The following is a 20,030-nucleotide window of genomic DNA, read 5'->3' on the forward strand; positions in this document are numbered from 1 at the left end:
GCGGAGGGACAGTGACAGACAGTTTCACCGCTGCTACGGTATCTCCCTCCCCCAAGACTGACCATCAGATGCAGGCCATCAGTGTAGTAAAATAATGAAAATTATTATGCTCATTCAGCTGTGCCTCACAAGTATTACAACAAATGATCTATTACCAGTGTGATCATGTACCTTACATTTTGAAATATAATTTCAAAATAGTCTGAGAAGAATAACATTGGCCCGGGCAATTCATTGCTACAGAACTATTTTAGTAGATTAACTTCTTGACGCACCCATCCCTTTAGCGGGATCATTTTCATCAACACCGGCTGAATTGCAGTGCGCCAAATTCAAATTAAATTACAAAAAATATTTAATTTTCATGAAATCACAAGTGCAATATAGCAAAACAAAGCTTAGCTTGTTGTTAATCCACCTGGCATGTCAGATTTCAATACAGCTTTTCAGCGAAAGCATAACAAGTGTTTATGTAAGAACATCTCTCTCAGTAGACAAAGTATTACAAACACTAGCAGCCAAGTAGATTGGTCACGAAAGTCAGAAAAGCAATAGATTCAATCGCTTACCTTTGATGATCTTCGGATGTTTGCACTCACGAGACTCCCAGTTACACAATAAATGTTCCTTTTGTTCCATAAAGATCATTTTTATATCCAAAATACCTCCATTTGTTTGGCGCGTTATATTCAGAAATCCACAGGCTCGAGTGGTCACGACATCACAGACAAAAATTCCAAATAGTATCCGTAATGTCCACAGAAACATGTCAAACGTTTTTTATAATCAATCCTCAGGTTGTTTTTCAAATATATAATCGATAATATATCAACCGGGACTGTCACTTTTTCAATAGGAGAGGGAGAGACAATGGCTGCCCCACTCTGTTGCGCAAGCAAAACTCTGCGAACACCCAGCTATCCACTGACGTGATGTTATCTTTCTCGCTAATTTTTTGAAACTATGTTTAAAGACTGTTGACACCTTGAGGAAGCCATAGGAAAGGGAATCTGGTTGATATCCCTTTAAATGGAGGCAAGGCATCCAATGGAACAGAGAGCTCTCAGGAAAAACAGCACTTCCTGGTTTGATTTTCTTCAGGTTTTCGCCAGCAATATCAGTTCTGTTATACTCATTATACTATTTTGACAGTTTTGGAAACTTTAGAGTGTTTTCTATCCTAATCTGACAATTATATGCATATTCTAGTTTCTGGGCCTGAGAAATAGGCAGTTTCAAATGGGTATGTTTTTTAGCCAAAAACGAAAATCCTGCCCCCTACACTCAAGAGGTTAATGTTGCTTAAGTTTAAGTCATATAGAAATACAAAATCTAAGCGGTAGATCTCAGCTTGCATTTTGACTTAAAGTGATCTTGACTCAGAAATGGTTGGTGAGCACTGTTGTAGAGCAGAACCTGCAGGAGTGAGAGACTGCTTGGATATTTTCAGCGAACGTCAGGGTGTTGTCCAGGGTCACGCCAAGGTTCTTTGCACTCTGGTAGGGTGACACTGTGGAGTTGTCAACCCTGATGCCAAGGTCTTGGAGCGGGCAGGTTTGGTATGGTCGTTTAAAAAACATTTATTTAACATTTCTTGAATCTTTTTTGAGGTGTGGGTCGACATCCAAGCTGAAATATCTTCCAGGCACGCAGAGATGCGTGTCACCACCTGGGTGTCAGAAGGGGGAAAGGAGCAAAGTAGTAGCAATTAGGAGAGACCATATTATGGAGCCGAGGGGACTTGGTGTATAGAGAGAAGAGGAGAGGGCCTAGAACCGAGTCCTGAGGGAAAGCCTTTCATGAGAGTACTTGATGCAGACACAGATCCTCTCCAAGGCACCTGGTAGGAACTGCCTGCCAGGTAAGACACAATTCAATAGTGTGCAGAGCCTGAGACGACCAGCTCTGAGAGGCTGGAGAGGAGGATGTGATGGTTCACAATGTCTATGAGGTCAGAGGAGAGAGAGTCAGCTTTGGCAGAGCGGAGAGCCTTTGTGACACAGAGGAGAGCCGTCTTGGTTCAGTGACCCGTATTGAAGCCTGACTGGTTAGGGTCAAGAAGATCATTCTGAAAGGGATAGCGAGAGAGTTGGTCAGAGACAGCACGCTCAAGTGTTTTGGAAAGAAAAGAAGGGATACCGGTCTGTAGTTTTTGATGTCAGAAGGGTTGATTGTTGGTTTCTTGAGGGGAGCGACTCTGGCAATTTTGAAGAGGGAACACAGCCGGTGGTCAGGATGAGTTGATGAGGGAAGTGAAGAATGGGAGAGGGTCTCCAGAGATGGTCTGAAGAAGGGAGGAAGGGATGGGGTCAAGTGGGCAGGTTGTTGGGCGGCCGGACCTCATTAGTCATAGGGTTTTATCTGGATAGAGAGGGGAGAAAGAGGTCAATGGGTAGGGGAGTTGTGTGAGTGGATGTTGTCAACCTTTTTTTCAAAGTGAGGAGCGAGGTGGTGGAGGATTAAGGAGCAAGTAGAAGTTGGAAAGTAGTTTCCTAGGTTTGAGGCAGAATCTTGACATTTAGAGTGATAGAAAGTGGCTTTAGCAGCAGATACAGAGGAAGAGAAGGTAGAGAGGAGGGAGTGAAAGGATGATAGGTCCTCCATAAATGTAGTTTTGTTCTGTAAACTCACAATGAGTCACTCAGACGCAGAGCAGGAGGGGAGGGCAGAGCCTTCCGGGAGGAAAGGGGACAGTGTGAGTCATGGGATGCGGAAAAGGAGGAGAGTAGTGTCGAGGGGGCAGAATCAGGAGACAGGAGGGAGAAGGATTTGGCAGAAGTGAGAGATGTGGGAGAGAGAGAGCGAAGACAGCAATGATTGAGATGACGCATGACCATTGTGTAGGGTCTGAGTGGGTAGGGTTGGAGAAGAGTGAGACAGAAAAGGAAACAAAGTAGTAGACCTGGAGGGGGGTTGCAGCGAGATTAGTAGGTGAACAGCCTCTTGTAAAGATGAGGTCAAGCCTTTTGCCTGCCTTGTGAGTGGGAGGGGACTGGGAAAGGGGTAAGTCAAAGGAGGCATGGAGGGGAAAGCAAGAGGTGGAAAGAAATTAATCGAAGGCAGATGTCGGGAGGTTGAAGTCGGCCATTACGATGAGCAGTGGGCCATCATCAGGAAATGAGCTTATCAAGGTGTCAAGCTCATTGAGGAACTCTCTAAAAGCACTTGGTGGGCGATATATGGCAACAATGTTAATCTTGTGACAGTATGGATTTCAAATGAGGAGATGGACAGGTTATCGAGGGAGAAAAGAGAACATCTCCACTTAGGAGAAACGAGAAGCTCTGTGCCACCAGCAAAACGGCGGCCCCCTGGAGGTCAGAGTCCCTGTACACGTGCACCTGCGTGCCGTTCGGTATTCAGCCATGATTAGTACAAGTTTAGCTGGCTAGCTACTAGACTAATTGACCAATCAAATAATTGTTTGCTGACATGGCTAATTGAGTGACTGACATAACAAGAGGAAAACTGCTGATGCACAACCAAATTTCGAAATTGCACCTGGTGTATTCTACTATTCTAACTCTCAGCAGTAAGTTGAGACCCAGACTGAGTTCGCTTATGTCTCTAATGCCTGGAACCGACCTTGCCCTGGCATGACATGGGCATGAAACAAACCTTTACCCACCTTTCACCCACCGCATGCTATGCTGCCCCACCACTCCTGGGGATATTTCCCTCAAAAATGGGTCCATTGTTGTAGCACTCCCTAAAGTCTTGCAAGTCTCTCCAAAGTTCAGGCCAAAGTCCACTTCTCTTCAGTGCTGGCAATAACTATTAGTGTGAGAATGTTATTTGCCAGGAAGTCAGACATTATTGGCAAGACGTGTCATTTGGGACTGTGTCTGACGTCTGTGTGTGTGCGTTTTATGGAGATGTGTGGAGGTGAAAAGGACTGCCCCACTGCTCATATTGGTTCTCAGGCTATGGCCTGGTCTGTCAGTGGATCTCTGTGTCCCTCTGGCACATACTTCAGGAACACGCTGTTTAATGCTCTTACCCACCTCACTAACGACCAACGACCATGCTTTACTGCTCTATAGCAAGGTTACAGGCACCTTTCTCTTCCTCTCTGACATTATTGTGCCCCTCCCTAAAGTCTTGCAAGTGTCTGCAAAGTTTAGGCCAAAGTCAACATGTCTTCTGGCAATAGGCTACCATTGGCATGGATATTGACCAATGTTCAGGTCAGAGATGAATGGTCAAGACATGGCCAGAGTGTCAGACGTATTGCTATATTAGTGTTGGGTAATGCGTGTGTCTGAGGCAGTGGGTGTGTCACTCTGACAGCGTCGTGAAGAAGGCGCAGCAGCGCCTCTTCAACCTCAGGAGGCTGAAGAAATTCGGCTTGTCACCAAAAGCACTCACAAACTTCTACAGATGCACAATCGAGAGCATCCTGGCGGGCTGTATCACCGCCTGGTACGGCAACTGCTCTGCCCTCAACCGTAAGGCTCTCCAGAGGGTAGTGAGGTTTGCACAACGCATCACCGGGGGCAAACTACCTGCCCTCCAGGACACCTACACCACCCGATGTTACAGGAAGGCCATAAAGATCATCAAGGACATCAACCACCCGAACCACTGCCTGTTCACCCCGCTATCATCCAGAAGGCGAGGTCAGTACAGGTGCATCAAAGCTGGGACCGAGAGACTGAAAAACAGCTTCTACCTCAAGGCCATCAGACTGTTAAACAGCCACCACTAACATTGAATGACTGCTGCCAACACACTGTCATTGACACTGACCCAACTCCAGCCACTTTAATAATGGGAATTGATGGGAAATGATGTAAATATATCACTAGCCACTTTAAACAATGCTACCTTATATAATGTTACTTACCCTACATTATTCATCTCATATGCATATGTATATACTGTACTCTAGATCATCGACTGCATTCTTATGTCACTAGCCACTTTAACTATGCCACTTTGTTTACTTTGTCTACATACTCATCTCATATGTATATACTGTACTCGATACCATCTACTGTATGCTGCTCTGTACCATCACTCATTCATATATCCTTATGTACATATTCCTTATCCCCTTACACTGTGTATAAGACAGTAGTTTTGGAATTGTTAGTTAGATTACTTGTTGGTTATCACTGCATTGTCGGAACTAGAAGCACAAGCATTTCGCTACACTCGCATTAACATCTGCTAACCATGTGTATGTGACAAATAAAATTTGATTTGATTTGATTTTATTTGTGGTGCCAATGCGGGTGGCAAGGAGTTAATGCCTACCTGATAGTCCCTTTGTGCCCTGTGGCGTCAGCCTCTGTTTGTCTGTGTGTTTTAGTTCCTTTTCTTTCTTCCTGTGGCCCATTTCCTCCCTGGAGTGTTCCAGGAGGCTGGGTTAGAGAGATTACTGTGGTGACTGCTGCTGCTGCCTGTGGTCTCAGGAGAACAAGCTAGTGTGTATCTTCTCCTCCGCCACTGGGCCAGACACACACACACACAAGCATACGCACACTCCCGACTCCTTACCTGTCCTGTAGTGACTGGCCATTCTGTGAATGAGGAGTTGGTATGTTCTCCCTATGTGGTAGCCTAGGCTAATCTGTTTAAAGAAGGGAAGGATTACAGTCCCCATCCTGCAGCTCAGGAAACACAAGAACCCCATCTCCTCTCTTTCTGTCGCTCTCTTTCTATCCACGGACTCTTTCTGCTGTACAGGGCCCCCAGTTAGCATGTTATGCCTAGCTGGTAGCGAAGGTAATGTTGACAGTTTATCTGCAGAGTAAACTGGAAGAGAACAACACTGTTTTATTCCATGTTCTATTTTGCTCTCAAGACTACCTTCACCTTAACGGATACCGTTATTTACATCATACCAGACCGCTGTTTGTTCCATAATCAACATGCTGTTGCCATCAACGTTATTTCTCTGATTGAAAACTCATTGTTATTGTGTTTACCAGTGTGTTTGCGGCTTTCTGTCTTTGCGAATGTTAAATGGCAGTAGACAATATGTGGGCACTGGGCCTGCATTATTTTATCACCAGTCTCACCCTCTCAGTCGTTGGTCTGAATGAGGAAATGCAGTTTGTTGTGTGAGGTTGTTAAGGTTTAAAATGCTTCTGTCACACAGAGGGAAATAGCTGAGTTCAGTTCAGCTCATCCCTCCTCATAACTCTGTTTTTCTGCTTCTTTCCTTTTTTCTCTCTCCCCTCCCTCTTCGTTTGCACGCTCTCTTCCCTCGAAGGGTTACCACCCAACAACCTGCTCGTGCTTGTGATTGGTGGAAGTGGGCTGAGCGGGCGGGTCTGTGTTTGTGCTTGTGAGAGTTACCAGTCGAGCAAGTGCAGGCTGTCAGTGTCAGGAGGGTTTCAGTGGAGTCAGGCAGACCAGACTCTGGAAAGCAGAAGCAGCTGCGCAAACCTTCCTCTTTCAACCTCAGGACACAAAGGACTGTATGTTCCTACACCTCTCTGCCATCTGCTTTCTAAGGCCAGGAGGAAAAAAGAGATTTAAGATCAACAGACGCCGATGATATTTCTCTCTCTCTCTCTTCCTACTTCCCTCTTTGTTTTTGTCTTGCAAAATCCCTCCTGCACAGAGGATCGATAATCACAGCCTCCTCTGAGGGAACCAAAGAAAAGGAGGGATCGAAATAAACGACAACAACATCATCATACCCAGCGGCCTGCGTGTGGTTGTCTGACTGTCCCGTTGCGGTCCTGCTGCACTGTCCCCCCGAGGAGGGAGACTAATGCATGTGGCGCTGTACTCCGGGTCAGTGGAGGATGAGTCCGGTCATGGAGGCTCAGACCATGCAGGCCAAGCAGCAGCAGACGCAGCAGCAGCTACAACACTATCTGGAGAAAGGGGTCCCGCTTGAGCCCTTCATGCACCAGGTGGGGGGCCACTGCTGCGTGCTGCGTTTCGGGGAGCAGACCATCTGCAAGCCCCTCATCCCCCGAGAGCACCAGTTCTACAAGAGCCTACCCAGCGCCATGAGGAAGTTCACCCCCCAGTACAGAGGTAAGAGGCTACCCCGGAAGACACATTTCAGTTGAATGCATTCAGTTTTACAACTGACTAGGTATCCCCCTTTCCCTTTCCTAACCACAACCTCCACCGCATCCATCTACTGTGTGTGACTGGGCTAATGTTGTGCTGCTGTGTTCTCTCTCTCTTTTTCCATATTCCATCCTCTCTCTCACTATCTCTTGGAAGGCGGTTGGAAAAGAGGGTAGGTTATTGCAGGTGCATTCATTTTTCTCTATGCAATTTTCATTATTCACAGTCCATGTAAGCCCACTGTTTTAGGGTGTTTTCAGGAAGTCTGACTGTGCCCCTCCACAGAAGGATCAGGTGGGTTTTGTCAATTCTCCAAGGCCCAGGGTAGGACTTTGCAGGCCAGCCAGGATGCTGTGTGGTAGCAGGTGCTATTGGACCTGGGCACAGGAGGGCGCTGTAGCATTGGAGCCCCACCAGGGTGTCCTGCCCTGCCCCTGTGTGCAGTCACACAGAAACAGGTTGGAGCTGTGTTTCTCTGCCCAGAGAGCATGCAGAGCAGGTAGAATGTAGTATAGTATGCATTAACTGAAGACAGGTTTAGTTGCACACATACACAAATATGCATTCTAACAGGAGAGGGGTGAATCTGTCATACCATGACATCAGTATCTAAGGCTTGAGATTCAGAAGGCAGTGTGGACCTGCAGGGTCCTAAAGTCCTCCCAATCTGGTTAACTCTCCCCTTCCACCTCCAGTGCTGCATCTCCCCTCCACTGACTAGCCCTTTAACAGTGGGTTATCTAACACTGTGTTATGGTTCACTGCAGCTGTTTGTCTTTAGTCCCTGACAGACAAGTGAAAGGTGAACCTGTGTGTGTACACAAGGAAGAGGAGATCCAATTCATCCCAGTCGGTATCTCCCTTTTCTATCTTCAATCTTCCCTTTGAGCTACAGTACCTTTCCATGTTAATATTTGCAGCTGTTGTGTCCTATGCATCCCCACAGAGAGTTGGGGTGGCTGGGTGAGAGAGGTGGATTCTAGGTAGGGTGGGGCATGACTCATGAGAGAGGTGGGTTAGAATGATGCACTTGCGGGATGGGTAGAATGGCGTGAGAGACTGAGTGGCTGAAATAGGCTTTCACTTCATCCATCTGGTCCATCTACAGAGACTGCAAAGTGTGCATGCTGCTGTTCTGTTCTCTTATTGCACAAGTTGTTGTAAGGCAATATGCATAGGTTTACAGGTTTTGTGTTTGTTGTTTGTTGGTACTCTATGGTGTTTTTAAGATGTTTTATTTAATTTTGCTCTGTCATCTACTGTTTAATAATATTACTGCTATAATGGTTTGATAAACCAGTTTAAATCAATTCAAATCAATAGCATTTTTGATTGCATCTCTTCGAGCTTTGGTGGTTTGTGTTCGGAGTGACTTTCCTTTTCTGCATGATTGATAGTATAATATTGGGAGTGTGTGTGTGTGTGTGTGTGTGTGTGTGTGTGTGTGTGTTTACACAACAGCATACTGTACTCAAATATAAACAAGATTTCCAGATAGACACAGCCTCAATTTGTTTTCCCCAAGCCCCATATCTCCATTGCTCTTTCTCTCTCGCTTGTTCAAGATCCAAGTTGTGATATCTGTGTGTATGTTTGTCATGTTGTCCAGGTCCTTTGATCTCTATCAGGTTGAGAGACACCAGGGCAGACAGCTCTGGGACTTTAGAAAGGCAGGAGAGTAAAAAAGAGTTGGGGCTAAGAGACAGTCCATTTGCATGTAAAAGGATCATTGAGCACCAATATGTGAAGGTCATCGTGTCATGTCAAATGAAAGCTAAGAGTATATCTTTTTTAGATTAAGAAATATATATATATATATATATATATATATATAAAAAAATATATATATAAAAAAAAATTAAATGCTATTTTCCATCCAAAAAAATGGAATAAGAAAATAAGTAAACCACGTGTAATTTGGTCTCCCTCATGAGGAGGGAGGATAATGAAAGTTCACGGAAGTAACAAGGAAAAGTAGACCTATCCACTAGTTATTGTGATTTTACTGATATCAATTTTGTTCATGAATTGTTAAGTGATAACTAGAAATGTTCGAAAGAAACAGTAACAGAATCTATGCAATTGAATTGGCTACAATGGGAAATCATAATAGTTACGAACCACAATTGGGTTCACAAGTTTGGACAGTACAGCACAGTAGAGTACAGTAAAGAAAAGTAGAGTTCAGTACAATATGGTAGAGTTCAGTAGAACACACGAGGACAGTACAATGTATTGTACTCTACGGTACAGAACTATACTGTACTGGATACTCTACTGAGCTCTACTGTGCTGTACTTTGATGTCCAAACTTGTGAAACATAGACTCTACTAGCTAGGTTTCCATCCAATTGGTGACTGATTTTGATATTCTAAAATCCACAAAAACAATATGCACATTTTCCCACCAGAGATGTTACAGTCAAATTGTCTTGTTGCGGACAACAGTCATTATGTGATAATGTAGTGCACATATAAATAATTTTTGCGGTTACATTCACATGTACCGAATAAAAAATACGATACATAAAAAATACACCTGCATTGCTTGCTGTTTGGGGTATTAGGCTGGGTTTCTGTACAGCACTTTGAGATATCAGCTGATGTAAGAAGGGCTATATAAATACATTTGATTTGATTCCATTGAATTTAAACTCCACTGATGGTTTTGTCAGAAGAAATGTTGCGTTATGTAGCGAATCTATGGTCTTGGCAGTGTGCTCTAGCCAACAGCTCACGGAAACAGTGCGGGCAGGCTACCTACATGATGAGTACAAGATGATTTATATTTGTCAAACGGCAGCCACGCATCCCTCATCAGAATAAGACCCTCAATATTTATTGGAAAGGAGCGTCAAGCTCGTCACTGTGCACTTTCAACACATATCTTATTTAATCTGTAGCCTAATAAACTGCATGCTTTCCCAAAATTGTAGTGGGAGGACCACACAAAATCGTGTGACTCCACGTTTACTTCGATATTATGGTTATTATATCAATATTTGCACATAAAGGCATTTCCATCATCGTTTCTCACATAATTAATTTCACCGGCACAAAAAGATCCCACCCACAAATTTGCTGTTTCCATCAGGCCTGTCGTGACATTTTTATCCGACATGTACTTTGCTTGCATTAAAACTCTTTTGGGATAGGGGGCAGTATTTTGGGGCGGCAGGGTAGCCTAGTGGTTAGAGCGTTGGATTAGTAACCGGAAGGTTGCAAGTTCAAACCCCCGAGCTGACAAGGTACAAATCTGTCATTCTGCCCCTGAACAAGCAGTTAACCTACTGTTCCTTAGGCCATCATTGAAAATAAGAATTTGTTCTTAACTGACTTGCCTAGTTAAATACAGCTAAAAAAACTTTTGGATGAACAGCATGCCCAGAGCCTCCTACTCTGTCCCAGATGCTAATATATGCATATTATTATTAGTATTGGATAGAAAACACTCTAAAGTTTCTAAAACTGTTTGAATGATGTCTGTGAGTATAACAGAACTCATATGGCAGGCGAAAACCTGAGAGAAATCCAACCAGGAAGTGGGAAATCTGAGGTTTGTAGTTTTTCAAAGCTTGGCCTACCGAATACACAGTGGGATATGGATAAAGTTGCACTTCCTACGGCTTCCACTAGATGTCAACCGTCTTTAGAAACTTGAATGAGGATTCATGAGCCCTTTCTGAGTCAGTGGTCTGGCAGAGTGTCTCAGGCTCGTGACGCGTGCTCCCGACAAAGTTACCTCTCGTTCCAGTGCTTTTCTTCAGACATAGGAATTCTCCGGTTGGAAGCTTATTGATGTTTTGTTAAAAACATCCTAAAGATTGATTCTATACATCGTTTGACTTGTTTCTACGACCTGTAATGGAACTTTTCGAGTTTTTGTCTGGAAGAAGTGCTCGCGCCACATGAAGATGGATTACTGGGCTGAACACGCTAACAACAAGTGTCTATTTGGACATAAATGATGGACTTTATGGAACAAATCAGTAATTTATTGTCGAACTGGGATTCCTGGGAGTGCCTTCTGATGAAGATCATCAAAGGTAAGTGAATGGCGGATATTTCTTTGGCTGGATTGGCCTCTGAGCGCCGTTCTCAGATTATGCTTTTTCTGTCAAAAATAATAATAATCTGACACAGCAGTTGCATTAAGGAGAAGTCTACCTTTAATTCTGTGAATAACACTTGTATATTTTATCAATGTTTATTATGAGTATTTCTGCAAAATCACCGGATGTTTTGGAATCAAAACATTACTGCACGTAACGTGCCAATGTAAACTGAGATTTGTGGATATAAACATGCACATTATCGAACAAAGCATACATGTATTGTGTAAAATGATGTCCTATGAGTGTCATCTGATGAAGATCATCAAAGGTTAGTGATTAATTTGATCTATATTTCTGCTTTTTGTGACTCCTATCTTTGGCTGGAAAAATGGCTGTGTTTTTTTTACTTGGCTATGACCTAACATATGATTGATTATATGTTGTGGTTTCGCTGTAAAGCATTTTTGAAATCGGACATGATGGGTAGATTAACAAGATGTCTATCTTTCATTTGCTGTATTGGCGGGGTGGCAGGGTAGCCTAGTGGTTAGAGCGTTGGATTAGTAACCGAAAGGTTGCAAGTTCAAATCCCCGAGCTGACAAGGTACAAATCTGCCGTTCTGCCCCTGAACAGGCAGTTAACCTGTTGCTTCTACTCGGGACGCTTGCGTCCCAACTAGAGCTCTGGAAATGCAAATGCGCTACGCTAAATGCTAATAGTATTAGTTAAAACTCAAAAGTTCATTAAAATACACATGCAGGGTATCGAATTAAAGCTACACTCGTTGTGAATCCAGGCAACAAGTCAGATTTTTAAAATGCTTTTCGGCGAAAGCATGAGAAGCTATTATCTGATAGCATGCAACACCCCAAAAGACCCACAGGGGACGTAAACAAAATAATTAGCATTTCGGCGTTACACAAACCGCACAATAAAATAGAAAACATTCATTACCTTTCACCATCTTCTTTGTTGGCACTCCTAGATGTCCCATAAACACTATTTGGGTCTTTATGTCGATTAAATCGGTCCATATAAAGCCTAGATATCGTTATATGTAGACTGTGTGATAAACGAAAAAAACATTGTTTCAAAACGTAACGTCATTTTTTTAAATTCAAAAAGTCGACGATAAACTTTCACAAAACACTTCGAAATACGTTTGTAATGCAACTTTAGGTATTAGTAAACGTTAATAAGCGATAAAATTCATCAGGAGGCGATGTAAAGATCATTAGCTGTCCGTCTGGAAAAATGTCCGGCTAGAAACTCAACGAAAATATCCGGTCCTAGACCGGAGGAGATACGGTGTCCTGCATGTGTTTGACCAAGAAAAAACTCGAAGGGAAATGACAAGACTCTAGACACCGTGTGGAAGCTGTAGGTACTGCAACCTCAGTCAATTAATTGTGGTTCACGTTTATCAATGGGTTCAAGTAGCACATGGATATATTTTCCCATTTTCAGTGATCAGTTTTTCCTGTGCTTTTCGATGTAAATGCCGTTCTGGTAAAGCCACAGCAGTGATTTAACCAGTTTTTTAAACGTCTGAGTGTTTTCTATCCACACAGACTAAGCAAATGCATATACTATATTCCTGGCATGAGTAGCAGGGCGCTGAAATGTTGCGCGATTTTTAACAGAATGTTCAAAAAAGTAGAGGGTCGACTTAAGAGGTTAACCCACTGTTCCTAGGCAGTCATTGAAAATAAGAATTTGTTCTTAACTGACTTGCCTGGTTAAATAAAAATGTGTGAAAGTTACATATTTAAAAAAAAAAATGAATTTTGCGCGCTGCCTTATCAGCTGAATGTTGTCGAGGGGTTCCGCTAACGGAACGCCTGCCCTAGAAAGGTTAAAAGGTTGGATGGAAACCTGGTTTATGATTGGTTCAGATTTGGTCCGGCTGAAACAAATTTGTTCTAGTTTGGGGGCAGAGCTATACCCAAATAGTGTGTAGAATAGTACCCAAATATGCAAAGGAGGATTATGTATATGTATATCTTTGTGTACCTATTTAGGATAGATCACCATGAAGAGAATGACATTGAGTTTTTGGAAAACGTGGTCACATAAAAAACTGAGGGAGATTTGCCGGAATTCTGTTAACAAACGTTGAATCTGCACAGTTCTTCCAGTGAATGTGTTTTTGTAAATTCTTCAGTGTAAAGTGTTAAAAGTAGCCCTTGTGAGTTGTATGGTTTATTTAACTTTGAAGTCAATGGTTTTTGTTTGGCATATATTTTAAGTGAAAAATCTTAGTCTCAGCGCAATTCTGTTACCGTGGAATTGCCCAGACAAATACTTCCCAGTTTATTCTATTTCCTGCTTAGAAATTCAAATACGGTATTACAGAGAGAGAGAGTCAAAATAACCATTGCTTTGCAATTTCTACGAGGTTGATGTCTTACCAGTTTTTCTTCTCCCTTTTTGTCTCTCTGTCCCTCAGGTGTGGTATCTGTGAATTTTGAGGAGGATGAGGAGGGCAACCTGTGTCTCATAGCATATCCCCTGCAAAGTGACTCTGGGGTGGGGGACCTGGAGAATATAGACCCATCGGTCAATGGCGAGCCCAACAGCAAGATGCACCAGTGGGGCATCAAGCATCTGTCTGCCCAGAGTCTGCTGGACTCACGCAAAGACAAGGACAAGAGGTGAGAGACGAGAGAGAGAGACGGATGCACTTGAAACACTGTTACAGAGACCTACTGAGATACACCAATAAAGAGATAAACAGGGTGACTGTTGACTGAGACATACACACACATTTGAGACCCCTCTTTTAAAAAGTCATTGAGATCTTTTCTTCTAGTCAAAATAATGAACAACTGGGCATTTTTATACATGACCCTAAACATTTTTATTTTACATTTATTCAACTAGGGAAGTCAGTTAAGAACAAACAGTGGGTTAACTGCCTTGTTCAGGGGCAGAACGACAGATTTTCACCTTGTCAGCTTTGGGATTCGATCTTGCAAACTTTCGGTTAAGTCCAACGCTCTAACCACTGGGCTACCTGCTGCCCATGATGGGGATGTTAATTGCTTAATATACTCAGGAACCATGCCTGTGTGCAAGCACCTGCTTTCAAGATACTTTGTATCGCACATTTTCCTTTATTTTGGAAGTTACCTGATACCTGTATGTTGAGACACATTGTAGGTTCTAGAATGTAAGCTTGATGCTCTCCACCCCTCCTGACTCCTCTCTTCCTATTTCTCCCAGTCATAAGCTCGAGGGGGAGGTGTTGGAGTGGCTGCAGCAGGAGGAGGTGCCTGTGGGAAGCAGAAACGCCATCCAACACAACCCCTGGAGACTCAAACTCCAACAGAAACACCTGCAGAGGATGAAGGAGAACGCCAAGCACCGCAACCAGTACAGTATCCTTTCAGCGTGGAACAACCACTTTGAACATCAGGCCATCCAGCACCTGCCTGCAAAGTTTGTCCATGTACTGTACCTAAACGTATTACTGTATAGTGCTGCCTATTTCTTCACTCTGCAGAATATTGTGCCCAAAGTAGCCTTACAATCTCATAGATACTCCACTTGTGACATCTGTGGATTTGTAAGTGAAGTGGATTGATGTGAGGAAAGGCTCGAGATGGATTGGTGTCCGGTCCATCTGATGAATTAGTGTCTGCTGATAGGGATTCTGGTCTTCCTACTACATTAGCGGAGAGTTAAGTCTCCAACCAGGTGCATTAGGAATATGATGTGATTCTCCTGTAACCAGAGGCTCCTTGACTCAGGACCCCTTCCCAGAATTCATCCTGCTGGAGAACCTGACGTGGCATCATGCGGTTCCGTGCGTGCTGGACCTGAAGATGGGCACGCGGCAGCACGGTGACAACGTGTCCGAGGAGAAGAAGGTCATGCAAATCCGCAAGTGCCAGCAAAGCACCTCTGCCTCCATCGGAGTACGCCTCTGTGGCATGCAGGTACAATGTTAACTTGTGTTATTGATGGGGATGGGGCAGAATTGAAGAGTCTGAAATGATATATTGGCGAGGCATAGCTTAGTTCTAGTTCAGAATGAAAGAGAAGAAATGTGTTTCTGAACCCCTCCGTCTCCTACCTCTCTCTCAGGTATACCAGTCAGACTCGGGTCAGCTCATGTTCATGGATAAGTACATTGGGCGTAAACTGACCCTGTCGGGCTTCAAGGAGGCTCTGTTCCAGTTCTTCCGTGACGGGCGGCGTCTGCGGCGCGAGCTGCTCTCCCCGGTGCTGCGGAGGCTCAGGGAGATGCAGACAGCTCTGGAGGGCTGTGAGTCCTACCGCTTCTATTCCTCCTCCCTGCTCATCATCTATGATGGTGAGCCGCCCCGCACACACACACGCAGAGGCCCCGAGGGCGGTCTGTCTGAGGAGGAAGAAGAGGAGGAAGTGGAGAAAGATGAAGAGGCAAGTGCGTTTGGGTTTCCCGGCAGCAGTAGTAGTGGTAGCACTGATGGTGGACGTCTGGCAGCCCGATCTGATACAGGCCCTGGCCCGGCGGTGGACGTGAGGATGATTGACTTTGCCCACACCACGTGCCCTGACTATGTGGAGGACAGTGTGGTGCACGAGGGCCAGGACAGTGGCTACATCTTCGGTCTGCAGAACCTCATCACCATCATATCCCAGCTGGAGGACCACTGCAAAGACTAAAACACACACACACAGTTTCTCTTCTCTCTATTGGACTCATAGAAGAAACAGCACACTGGACTACAGAGGCTGGCCATAGGGGCACACTGAACATTGCTGTAGCCAGTTTTTCCACAGGAGTCCTTAATTTGGGTGTTTTTGTTTGTATCCGCAAGGGATACAAAGGGCCATGAAGGTTACATTTGAAGAGACATTTGCAATCTTCTTTAGTTGACTCAGTGAGTTGTCGCCATTATCTGCTTACTCCGTTACCTATTACGAAGTTGGTTATTTTACCCAGTTATTTATTTAGGGAAAAAGCAACACAAGGAGGTTTGAAATGAAGTCCAAGACTGCAAGCATGGATTCCAACTGTCCAAAGGTGCCTGGCTTATGCAAGCGCACACACACATGCACTGATTTTGATGTGTGCTACTGATCGGGCAGATGTACTTGAAAAAGCAAACAGAGGAACTGATGTATGTGTGTGAAATATTAAAGTTGATGAGAGGAAACATAATCTCATCTTCCATTTTTCTTCTAAACCAGTTTATTTTTCCACCCTCTTTTCTTTTGCATTCATAGAAGATACTATGTTATATTCAGATAGCAATTACATTACATACAGGGACTATAGCTTTATTTATTTGACATGTTTCTTAAATAAAATAAAAAATAAATAATTGTATGTTATTGTATATTATTCATTTTGTTAGAATAATATTAATTAATATTATTATTTGACATGTTCAGGTACAGTTGAAGTCGGAAGATTACATACAGTTAGGTTGGAGTCATTAAAACTTGTTTTTCAACCACTACACAAATTTCTTGTTTACAAACTATAGATTTGGCAAGTCGGTTAGGACATCTACTTTGTGCATGACACAAGTAATTTTTCCAACAATTGTTTACAGACAGAATATTTCACTTCGAATTCACTGTATCACAATTCCAGTGGGTCAGAAGTTTACATACACTAAGTTGACTGTGCCTTTAAACAGCTTGGAACATTCCAGAAAATTATGTCACAGCTTTAGAATTATCTGCTAGGCTAATTGACATCATTTGAGTCAATTGGAGGTGTACCTGTGGATGCATTTCAAGGCCTACCTTCAAACTCAGTGCCTCTTTGCTTGACATCTTGAGAAAATCAAAAGAAATCAGCCAAGACCTCAGGAAAAAAAAAATGTAGACCTCCACAAGTCTGGTTCATCGTTGGGAGCAATTTCGAAACACCTGAAACTACCACATTCATCTGTACAAACAATAGTACGCAAGTATAAACACCATGGGACCATGCAGCCGTCATACCGCTCAGGAAGGAGACGCGTTCCGTCTCCTAGAGATGAATGTACTTTAGTGCGAAAAGTGCAAATCAATCCCAGAACAACAGCAAAGGACCTTGTGAAGATGCTGGAGGGAACAGGTACAAAAGTATCTATATCCACAGTAAAACGAGTCCTATATTGACATAACCTGAAAGGCTGCTTAGCAAGGAAGAAGCCACTGCTCAAAAACCGCCATAAAAAAAGCCAGAGTACGGTTTGCAACTTCACATGGGGACAAAGATCATACTTTTGGAGAAATGTCCTCTGGTCTGATGAAACAAAAATAGAACTGTTTGGCCATAATGACCATTGTTATATTTGGAGGAAAAAGGGAGAGGCTTGTAAGCCGAAGAACACGATCTCAACCGTGAAACACGGGGGTGGCAGCATCATGTTCTGGGGGTGTTTGGCTGCAGGATGGACTGGTGCACTTCACAAAATAGATGGCATCATGAGACAGGAAAATGATGTGGATATATGGAAGCAACATCTCAAGGCATCAGTCAGGAAGTTAAAGCTTGGTCGCAAATGGGTCTTCCAAATGGACAATGATCCAAAGCATACAAAGTTGTGGAAAAAATGGCTTAAGGACAACAAAGTCAATGTATTGGAGTGGCCATCACAAAGCCCTGACCTCAATACTGTAGAACATTTGTTGGCAGAACTGAAAAAGCATGTGCGAGCAAGGAGACCGACAAACCTGACTCATTTACTCCAGCTCTGTCAGGAGGAATGGGACAAAATTCGCCCAACTTATTGTGGGAAGCTCGTGGAAGGCTACCCAAAACGTTTGACCCAAGTTAAACAATTGAAAGGCAATGCTACCAAATACTAATTGAATGTTTGTAAACTTCTGACCCACTGGGAATGTGATGAAATAAATCATTCTCTCTACTATTATTCTGACATTTCACATTCTTAAAATAAAGTGGTGATCCTAACTGACCTAAGACAGGGAATTTGTACTCTGATTAAATGTCAGGAATTGTGAAAAACGGAGTTTAAAAGTATTTGGCTAAGGTGTATGTAAACTTCGGATTTCAACTGTACCTATATCTTGTAAATTATCTGGATTGTCCACAGTTTGTTGGAGGGGAAATAAAAACTGTTTTGGTTGTGGTAAAATGTACTGTTCTGCTCTGTTCTCTTTGTGTGCTAATACTGTATTATACAGTTACGATCATTCTCACTACAATCAGACATTTTCACCATCTTAAGAGTACAAAAACAAAACTTGCATTGCAAGTTTTTACTGCTTCTAAAACTGCTTCTTGCCCCACATGTTTTCTAAAAATAGCTTTCAGCTAATACAATGTTGACATGTAATGGATGGAAAAACATGTATAATTTATTGAAAATGTCACTTGGATCTTTTTTGGCACCAACAAAATCAAGTCCCCTTCTGGCACACCGAGTCCAATTGGTTGTAATGGGACTTCGTGTTTTTACCCTGCAAACTAGAATGAACCCTGACTATAATAGACAGCTGACAACGCTCTTAGATTATACACATTTGATGGAAGGTAAGTTAATGTGAATGATGATGGGGAATGCCTCTCAAAGTGCCAGCGCATTTATAAAACAATTTAATCCATGATTCGTTTGGAAAGTATGAGAACTGCAGCTCCATAATGTCAGTCATGATGCAGTCCCACTACCACCTGCTGGGTCAGGGGGAAAGACCTGACCACAGGGCTCAGACTGCTCTGTTAGATCACATCTAAAAATGGAGGCTAGAATCCCATCTAAATAACACTTGAAAGTATCACTTTCAGTTTATTAAAATGTCAGATGAACATTTATCATGATCGCATTGGGTTGCTGAGAAACATGGGCTCTCTGGAGCTAATCTAAATAAATGATACAAAGTGCCACATGACAGCTACATGGTCCAGAAAGGAATACAGAGACTGTGTGTGTGATGGTGCCAGATGGGGCTGATACTACAGTAAGAGGACAAGTGAGGTCATCCAGAGCTGGGGGGAGATGGTGTCTGGGGCAGCCCACCATCAGGTCCTAACCAGTCTGAGGCGGAATCAGAGGAAACGAGCCTGAGGAGAGGAGAGTCAATCAGCCAATCTCGGGAGGAATACTATGAGTCACAGACTTCTGGAGACATGTGATCCACTCACTGAGCATTCAGAGCTCTTCTCTCTCTCCTGTGTACACAGAGGTGATAGACCATTATCTGCCTAGCAGCTCAACTTCCCCTTTAACTCTATGTGCTATGCTTCAATAAATAACATATGGTGGACATTGACAATCAGAGATGCTTTCTGCAATACGCACAAGCCATTGTGTCGGTCAGTGCGTCAGTCTTCTGTCTACAGGTCTCTTTTCTCTAGTTAGTCTGACTGATTTAAAGGGGCAGTGTCCTGCTAATAAACCTATGTGGGGTAGGAGTCTCATGTTAAACCTCTGCACTGTATGTGGAGCAGGTCTGACCAACTGGCTGATGGGGTAAACAGCTGGGTGGATCAGGGCAGGGGGCACACAGGCAGTACATGTACACACAAATGCACACCGACACGCACAAACACAAGCACATTCACTGCTTGAAATCACTCTCTCCATTTCTCGCCATACTAAAGATATTTGATGTGTTTTATCTAGTCCCATTCCTGTGTGAGATTGCAGATAGAGAGATTTGATAGAGATAGTATAAACTGTCATATCTCCAGTCTCTTGAGAAGGGACTGTAGTTGATGTTAATGTAACAGTGAAGCCACTGAGTGGACTGTTCTATCTTCTAGACTGTGTGTTGTTCATATCCTTGCCCTTCTTTTAACGCTGCTCTGGCTGCCATTGTAAGTGGTCCAGTTGCTTAACAGTGGTACAAAATCACTATGGCAACAGCAGCATAGTATTTTTAGGTTTTCTCTGAAGCTGAGGATAAAATGGTGTTCCAGAATCTCAGATGTTTGTGATCATCACACCCCCAATGATGAAATACAATCCCCTTCAAACACTCAG

At 43.4% G+C, this 20,030-nt stretch overlaps 1 protein-coding gene across 1 annotated transcript in view; it reads left to right on the forward strand.

The window, feature by feature from the left end:
- LOC115137959 (inositol hexakisphosphate kinase 2-like) overlaps positions 1-18,186 on the forward strand; it is a 54,630-nt gene extending 36,444 nt beyond the window's left edge. Inside the window, exons 4-8 of the mRNA XM_029674313.2 lie at positions 6,575-6,999; positions 13,544-13,748; positions 14,320-14,474; positions 14,860-15,035; positions 15,184-18,186. Coding sequence (XP_029530173.1) covers positions 6,732-6,999; positions 13,544-13,748; positions 14,320-14,474; positions 14,860-15,035; positions 15,184-15,747 — 1,368 coding nt within the window. The 5' untranslated portion in view covers positions 6,575-6,731 and the 3' untranslated portion in view covers positions 15,748-18,186. The remainder of the gene's footprint in view (positions 1-6,574; positions 7,000-13,543; positions 13,749-14,319; positions 14,475-14,859; positions 15,036-15,183) is intronic.
- The last annotated feature ends 1,844 nt before the right edge of the window (positions 18,187-20,030 follow it).

The sequence above is a fragment of the Oncorhynchus nerka genome, linkage group LG2 (assembly GCF_034236695.1).
Source record: "Oncorhynchus nerka isolate Pitt River linkage group LG2, Oner_Uvic_2.0, whole genome shotgun sequence".
Lineage (NCBI taxonomy): Eukaryota > Metazoa > Chordata > Actinopteri > Salmoniformes > Salmonidae > Oncorhynchus > Oncorhynchus nerka.